This window comes from Microtus oregoni, unplaced genomic scaffold (assembly GCF_018167655.1).
Source record: "Microtus oregoni isolate MIOR12 unplaced genomic scaffold, Mior012 000027F_ref0000203, whole genome shotgun sequence".
In the NCBI taxonomy this organism is placed as follows: Eukaryota; Metazoa; Chordata; class Mammalia; order Rodentia; family Cricetidae; genus Microtus; species Microtus oregoni.
Window position 1 is genome coordinate 31,816,495 of NW_024543086.1, and position 8,919 is coordinate 31,825,413.

General features: G+C 43.6%; 1 protein-coding gene across 1 annotated transcript; it reads right to left on the reverse strand.

Annotated features, from left to right (window-relative positions):
- Nucleotides 1-115: 115 nt before the first annotated feature.
- Nucleotides 116-844, reverse strand: LOC121463649 (keratin-associated protein 10-11-like). The gene has a single exon (XM_041675962.1). It carries the CDS (start codon nucleotides 842-844, stop codon nucleotides 116-118), a length of 729 nt encoding a protein of 242 aa, XP_041531896.1.
- Between the last annotated feature and the right edge of the window lie 8,075 nt (nucleotides 845-8,919).

The window sequence follows — 8,919 nt, forward strand, 5'->3', positions numbered from 1 at the left end:
TCTGTGACTTCACTAACTAGGGGAAAAAGAGGACCCTTAAAACCGTTTGAGGGGCTGGAGAGATGGCTCAGTGGTAAGAGCTATTCTTGCACTTGTAGAGGACCAGGATGGGAGCTCAGTTCCCAATACCCAGAGTAGGAGGCTCACAGCCATCTCTAATTCCAACTCTGGGGATCTGATGCCTTCTTCTGCTTTCCATGGGCATTGCACACACAGGCACCGCACACACGGGAACGGCACACACGGGCACCGCACACACGGGCACTGCAGACATGGGCACCGCACACACGGGCACCGCACACACGGGAACGGCACACACGGGCACCGCACACACGGGCACTGCACACACGAGCACTGCACACACGGGCACCGCACACACGGGCACTGCACACACGGGAACGGCACACACGGGCACTGCACACACGGGCACTGCAGACATGGGCACTGCACACACGGGCACCGCAGACACGGGCACCGCACACACGGGCACTGCACACACGAGCACGGCACACACGGGCACCGCACACACGGGCACCACACACACGGGCACCGCACACATGGGCACTGCAGACATGGGCACTGCACACACGGGCACTGCACACACGGGCACCGCACACACAGGCACTGCAGACATGGGCACCGCACACACGGGCACCGCACACACGGGCACTGCACACACAGGCACCGCACACAAGGGCACTGCAGACACGGGCACTGCACACACGGACACTGCAGACATGGGCACCGCACACACGGGCACCGCACACACGGGCACCGCACACACGGGTACCGCACACACGGGCACCGCACACACGGGTACCGCACACACGGGCACTGCACACATGGGCACTGCACACATGGGCACATACATACACACAGACAATCATACATTGAAAAAAGAAAGAAACCTTTACAGATGTGCCTTTTGAAGCACTAAAATTGTGTATATGGCTACTGCAAAGATACTTGATCGAGCTCTCTCTTTAGAAATCACACTAGAGTGTATACTCTCCTTTTTCTAAGACCCCTGCTTTGTTATATCTTCTGAATAAGCTTCGACTCTGGTTTATACCGACGCCTCCTGAATTTTGTGAAATTCTTCTGAAAAGCTGTGAAGCCAATTATCTAGGCTCACTGGGGTGAAGGTCTGCAAATCATCTCTCAGCAACTCTTCGGAGCTGGATCTCTGGCCCATCCCTGCAGCCACCACACAGGAGTGCCTTTCTTTCTGTCTTCCCGGGTTCACCATTACCATTTTCTATTACATTAGGATTAACAGCGGCAACTTCATTTTGATTTTGATGACGTTCCCAGAAGTCTATTTGACAATTTTTTAAAAAAATATTTATTTATTTATTCATTATGTATACAATGTTCTGTCTGTATGCCTGCAGGCCAGAAGAGGGCACCAGACCTCATTACAGATGGTTGTGAGCCACCATGTGGTTGCTGGGAATTGAACTCAGGACCTCTGAAAGAAGAGTCAGTGCTCTTAACCACTGAGCCATCTCTCCAGCCCTTGACAATTTTTGTATGCTGCTAGTGTCTACAGCCAGAGCAGACTCAACCTGTGGGATCTGATATTCTCTTTAGTATAGGCTGTGTCCACAGGAGAAAACCTTGATGTCTGTCAAGTTCTATAAACATTTACTCACAGGAGAGTTCTCTGCGCTGAGTATGTGAGTGTCACGACCGCCTCGACCAGCAAGGAAGACGCAACACCGGACTCTTCTTTCAGCAGTTTATTCAGGAACCTTGAACATTCTTCGAATACCGGGGAAAGCCAACCCACAGCTAAAGTAGCCCCTGGTTAGCCAGCCCCAGCAAGCTACGTGGGAAATGCGGATAGGTCTAGGTGCACGAAAGCAAGCCACTTTCTCAGTCTTGGCCATATATGGGATGGTATGTGACTTAGACCACCTATCAGTCTTAGCCATATATGGGATAGTATGTGACTTAGAGAACATTCTCAAGAGGGGGTGATGGGCAGAAACCAGCGCCACCCTCATGGCACTGCACAATGCAGCTCTCTACGTGTGAGTAAAGAGAAGGGCTGTTTTTCTTTCAGAATTGAGTGCTGAATTAAATGACAAGGAGGAAAAACTAAGGAATCTACAGAAGACAATTGCAGAGCTAGGGCCAGTTGAGCGATGAAGGCAATGATACCCACCCCCAAGTATGGCGGTCACCTTGATGTGGCCGATTCTTTTCCATTAGGAACAATTTTGCAGAGGAATAAAGTGAAATGAGAGGCAAGAACCCTGGAAGTGAAGACCTTTGGGTGGTGGGAAGGCAACCACATCTGCTGCAGTAGTTTTGGATCTGGTCATTTTGTTTGACACAGCAGAAAGCCTTGCTATCTAGCACAGGTCTAAGAGCCAAAGTTCTTCTGTAAGCCCTGCCTGCCCTAGGACAGGCAACTTTCTGGAATGCTGGGAGTTGCAGTTCTCAGAAAATAACAAAGCCACATGGAAAATATGGTGGCTATATAGTTTTGTCCTTAAAAAGCCCCTTACACTCTGGACTCATCATCACTCACTGCGAATGCAGCTGTTGCCCTGACCAGAATCCATGCTGGTCAGTACTTAATTAAGGCTTGCTTCTAATTTTGCTCAAATTTATGGAATTGATTTGTCTTTTACTAATCTCAGGATTAGCATCTGGAGGCCCCAGTGAGATAAGAAAGACCTTTCCACCTAAATTCTGCAGTTAGGCTCTTGACTCTGTCTCCAGGGACCTCCCACAGTGAAGGAGGAGATAGTTCTAAAAAGGAGATGGCAAGCATTGTTGGTGAGATCCACCTGCCTCTGCCTCACTGGGATGTGGGAGTGCTGGGATGGGGTAAGGTAGCCATTGCCAGTCTCTTGTTAGAAACCGGGTGCTGTTCCAGCCTACCTTCCCAGCTGGGCACCAGCGGCCGGGTCCGCGCCACCTTCCCAGCTGGGCACCAGCCGCCGGGTCCTCGCCATCTTCCCAGCTGGGCACCAGCGGCCGGGTCCTCGCCACCTTCCCAGCTGGGCACCAGCGGCCGGGTCCTCGCCATCTTCAGAGCTCGGTACCAGGGTGTTGTCAAATGTGATCTTCAAACACTTAAAAAGGTGCTCTCCATCACAGACGTAGCTCTCGCTCACTTGCTCTGTCTCTCTCTTGTCCCCACTCCTAGATAGCCTTTCATTCCACATCCCCCATATACACAATAAATCTTGTGAAATCTGTTGTATGGTGTGATTTCTATGTTTTGGGGGGTGGCTGTTGTTGCTTTTTTTTTTTTTTCCCGAGACAGGGCCTTAGCCGTCCTGGAACTAGGTCTTGTAGAACAGGCTGACCTCAAACTCACAGAGATCTGCCTGCCTCTCCCTCCTGAGTGCTGGGTTTAAAGGTATATGCCACACTGCCTGGTGGTAGTGTGATTTCTACAGCACTCTTTGCCTGGATCTGTCTCTCTGATTGGTTTTGAATGTGTGAACTTACTAGACTGTTTCTCCTACCGCTAGGGCTCAAAATTTACCTCTGGCCTTTCTGGCCACTGAAGCTGATGTAATAGGGATTGAGATGTCAGTCGGGTACGCACAATATCACAGGTTTAATGCTGTCCTAGCTCCTCCTGTATGAGATGTCAGTCGGGTATGCACAATATCACAGGTTTAATGCTGTCCTAGCTCCTCCTGTATGCTCCACCATAGGGTTTCTCTGTAACAGCCCTGGCTGTTCTGGAACTTGCTCTGTAGAGCAGGCTGGCCTTGAACTCACCTACTTCTGACTCTAAGTGTTGGGATTAAACACACCTGGCTGTTCTAGTTTATTGAAAAACTGGCTCTAAAATTAGGTAATGGCTCTTCCTTTCCCAGACTCAGATATGCTTTTAAAATCTCTGTCTGGGTCAAGAGTTGAAACAGTGAGAAAAGAAAAAAGCAGAATAGGTAAAGGGATTATTGGTTTCATTTAATTATCTTAAACTATTTATATGAATTTTTTGGTTAAAAATCTGTAATATCCATTAAAAAAAGTTAATTTAGTCCACCAGAACTGGAGTGGGACAGAACCAGCTACCTAGGACAGAGAGCTAACAATCACTACTGGGAGCAGAAGCCAGGAGCAAATCCAGTCCTGGAAGCCACCCCAGTCCCAGAACACAGGCAGATCAGGACTGAGCTAGCGGCCAGATCCAGAGTCAGTGATCTCCACCAGAACAGGCTCAACTCGGAGCCAGGGACTTCTGCAGAAGGGGATCCAGACCAGGATTTACAGAAACAGGGCAAAGCCAGCAGCCTAGGCCAAAGTAAGCCTGAGACAGCAAACTCCAAAGGAGCAAACCAAAGCACAGGAGCGCTGAGCTATCTCCAGGAATGCAGAGTAACCAAAGGGGTAACCAGAACTGTGACACTGACTATACCATGAGGAACATTATCTGAGCTTTGGATTCACTGGCACCTAGAAGATTATTCAACAGAATCTCAGACAGCCCCAACCACACCTATAAGAGGAAAAGATGAGTAGAAAAGGTAAGATCACACAATACACCACAAAGAGCAAAACAATACCAGTAAAACCTAAAGATCTTACAAAAGCAAGACCTGAACAACCAAATATGGATGAACCAAAAGAAAATGACCTAAAAAATAACTTCAAGAGAATGTTTGAAATCCTTAAAGATGAAATGAGAAATTCCCTTAAAGAAAATTGAGGAAAAGACAAAGAAAAAAATTGGAAGATATCAGCAAATCACTTAAAGAAAACCAAGAAAAAGAAATCAAACATATTCAGGAATTGAAAACAAATAGAAACAATAACGAAAACACAAGCTGAAGGAATTATAGAAACAGAAATCATGAGAAAAAGATAAAAAACCACAAACACAAGCATGGACAACAGAATACAGGAGATGGAAGAGAGAATCTCAAGTGCTGAAGATACAATAAAGGAAATAGAAACATCAGTTAAAGAAAACATTAAATCTAACAAAAGCTTAACCCAAAATATCCAGGAAATATGGGACATCATGAAAAGGACAAATCTTAGAATAATAGTATAGAAAAAGGAGAAGTTCAACTCAAAGGCACAGAAAATTTATTTATCAAAATCATAGAAGAAAATTTCCTTACCTAAAGATAGATATGCCTATGAAGATACAAGAAGCTTACAGAACACCAAATAGACTGGATCCAAAAAAAAGTCCTCTCACTACATAATAATCTAAACAATAAATATACAGAGGAAAGAACGAATATTAAGAGCTGCAAAGGAAAAAGTCCAAGTAACATATAAAGGTCGACCTATCAGAATTACACCTGACTTCTCAGTGGAGACAATGAAAGCCAGAAGGTCATGGTCAAGCATTATACAAACATTAAGAGACCACGGATGCCAGCCCAGACTATTATACTCAGCAAAATTGTCAATCACCATAGAAGGACAAAACAAGATATTCCATGGAAAATCTAGATTTCACCAATACCTAGTCACAAACTCAGCCCTACACAAAATACTAGAAGGAAACTCCAAACTAAGGAAGATGGCTACACCAACAAAAACACAGACAATTGATGATCTCATAACAGCAAATACCAAAGAAGAAAAAAACACACAAATTAACATCACCAACGATGAAAACTAAATTAACAGGAGATATCCCTTAATGTAAATGGACTCAACTCACCTATAAAAAGGCACAGACTAACAGATTGGATACGAAAACAGAATCCATCCTTCTTCTGCATACAAGAAACACATCTCAACATCAAAAACAGACATTGTCTTAGAGTAAAGGGTTGGGAAAAAAATATACCAATCAAATGGACCTAAGAAACAAGCAGGTGTAGCTATTCTAATATCTAACAAAATAGACTTCAAGCTTAAATCAGTCAAAAGAGGCAAAGAAGGACATTTCATATTAGTCACAGGAAAAGTCCATCAAGAGGAAATTTCAACACTGAACATCTTTGCCCCAAATACAAGGACACCCTCATATGTCAAAGAAACACTTCTACAGCTTAAAACATACATTAACATACATTAAACCCCACACACTAATAGTGGGATACTTCAACACTTCCCTCTCACCACTGGTCAGGTCAGTCAGACAAAAAAATGAACAGAGAAATAAGAGAACTAGCAGATGTTATGACTCAAATGGACTTAACAGACATCTATAGAATATTCCATCCGAACAGAAAAGAATATACCTTCTTCTTAACTCCTCATGGAACCTTCCCAAAAATTGACCACATACTCGGTAACAAAACAAACTTCGACGAATACACAAAATTTGGAAAAACCCAATGTACCATATCAGATCACCATGGTATAAAACTAGAAGTCAACAGCAATGCTAATTCCAGAAAACCCACAAACACATAGAAATTAAACAATGCTCACATGAATCATCAATAGGTCAAGAAAGAAATGGAGAAATTAAAGACTTCCTAAAATTCAAAGAAAATGACCACACAACATACCCAGATTTATGGGACACAATGAAAGCAGTGTTAGGAGGCAACTTCATAGCACTTAATGCCTACATAAAGAAGCTAGAAAAATCCCACACTAGTGAACTGACAGAACATTTGAAAACTTTAGAACAAAAAGAAGCAAACTCACCTAAGAGAACTAGATGGCAGGAAATAATCAAAGTGAGAGCTGAAATCAACAAGATAGAAACAAAGAAAGCAACACAAAAAATCAATGAGAGGAAGAGCTGGTTCTTTGAGAAAAATCAGCAAAATAGACAAACCTTTATCCAAACTAACCAAAAGGTAGAGAGAGACTATCCAAATTAACAAAATCAGAAATGAAAAGGGAAATATAAGAACAGACATAGAGGAAATACAGAGAATCATCAGGTCATATTTCGAAAACCTATACTCCACAAAATTGAAAAACTTAAAGGAAATGGACAACTAAATTAAATTAAGACCAGATAAACAAATTAAACAGACCTATAACTGCTGAAGAAATAGAAACAGTTATCAAAAGTCTCCCAAACTAAAAAAACCCAGGACCAGATTTCAGCTCAGAATTCTACAAGATTTTCAAGGAAGAACTAATACCAATACTCCTTAAATTATTCCATACAATAGAAACAAAAGGAACATTGCCAAACTCTTTTTCTGAGGCTACAATTACTCTGATACCCAAACCACAGAAAGACATTACTAAGAAAGAGAATTACAGACCAATTTCACTCATGAACATTGATGCAAAAATACTAAATAAAATACTGGAAAATCGAATCCAAGAACACATCAGAACCATCATCCACCATGATCAAGTCGGCTTCATCCCACAGATGCAGGGATGGTTCAACATACAAAAATCTGTCAATGTAATCTACCATATAAACAAGCTGAAAAATAAAAATCCTCATAATCATCTCATTAGATGTCGAAAAAGCATTTGAGAAAATACAACACTCCTTCATGATAAAGGTCTTGGAGAGAGCAGGGATACAAGGAACATACCTAAACATAATTAAGGCAATATACAGTAAGCCAACAGGCAACATCAAACTAAATGGAGAGAAACTGCCAGTGATTCCACTGATATCAGAAACAAGACAAGGTTGTCCACTCTCTTCATATCTATTCAATACAGTTCTTGAGGTTCTAGCTAGAGCAATAAGACACCAAAAGGAGATCAAGGAGTTACAAATGGAAAAGAAGAAGTCAAAGTCTCACTGTTTGCTGATGATATGATAGTTTACATAAGTGATCCCAAAAATTCTACCAAGGAACTTCTACAACTCATAAACACTTTCAGCAATGTAGCAGGATACAAACTTAACTCAAAAAAAAATCAGTAGCCCTCCTGTACACAGATGATAAAAGGGCTGGGGAAGAAATCAGAGCATCAACACACTTCACAGTAGCCACAAATAGCAAAAAAATATCTCAGAGTAATTCTAACCAAGCAAGTGGAAGACTTGTATGGAAGAACTTTAAATCTTTGAAGAGAGAAATTGAAGAAAACACCAGAAAGTGGAAAGATCTCCCATGATCTTGGGCAGGCAGAATTAACATAGTAAAAATGGCAATCTTACCAAAAGCATCTACAGATTCAACTGCAGCTACTCAGGGATCCGTAGCATTTTTAATTAATCCATTGCACTCTGTTCCCCAGGGAGAGCAGAGTGGGCAGGTATGACTATAAAAGAGTATGAGCGCCTCATCAGCCCTCATTGTTCGCCATAAAAGGACAATGGCACGGGGTTTTGATCCTACGTAATGTGATGGCTTTGTGGGAGCCTAGCCAGTTTGGATGTTCACCTTCCTGGATATGGACGGAGGGGGGAGGTCCTAGGTCTTACCACAGGGCAGAAAACCCTGACTGCTCTTTGGACTGGAGAGGGAGGGGGAAAGGAGTGGGGGGAGGGGGAGAAGGGTGGGAGGAGGGGGCGTAGAGTGGGAGGAGGGGGAGGGAAAGGGGAGGCTGGGAGGAGGTGGAAACTTGTTTTTTTTTTTTTTCTCCTTTTCTCAATAAAAAAAAAGAAAAGAAAAAAAAAAAGAGTATGAGAAGAATCGTCCTGCAAGAATGCAGGGAAGAGACAGGGTCCCGAGTCGGAAGGAAAGGGTCTTGTCTACCCCATGACAGAAATTGGTGAGAATATTATAGGACCCAAGTGTGATTTTAAATCAGAGTTAGCAGTGCCATTAAAACGTCAGAGGACTTACCTACTGCCTGTAAGTGCCTGCGCTTGGAGAGGGTAATGGGAGTCACCAAGTCTGGGCCGTGTCAGTCTGCCAGGCTGAGAAGCTCCATGGCATGGCACAGAGGACCAAACCTGCTTGTGGGCATTCTGACTTCCAGTGTCCAGGCTGTCAGCAGACAGGGCACAGCCTTTTTGGCAGCTGAAGGTCAGGGCAAGATCATGACTAGTGGCCCTCTTGGCTGTATTTGAAACAGACTCCTGGTGGAGTTGACTTG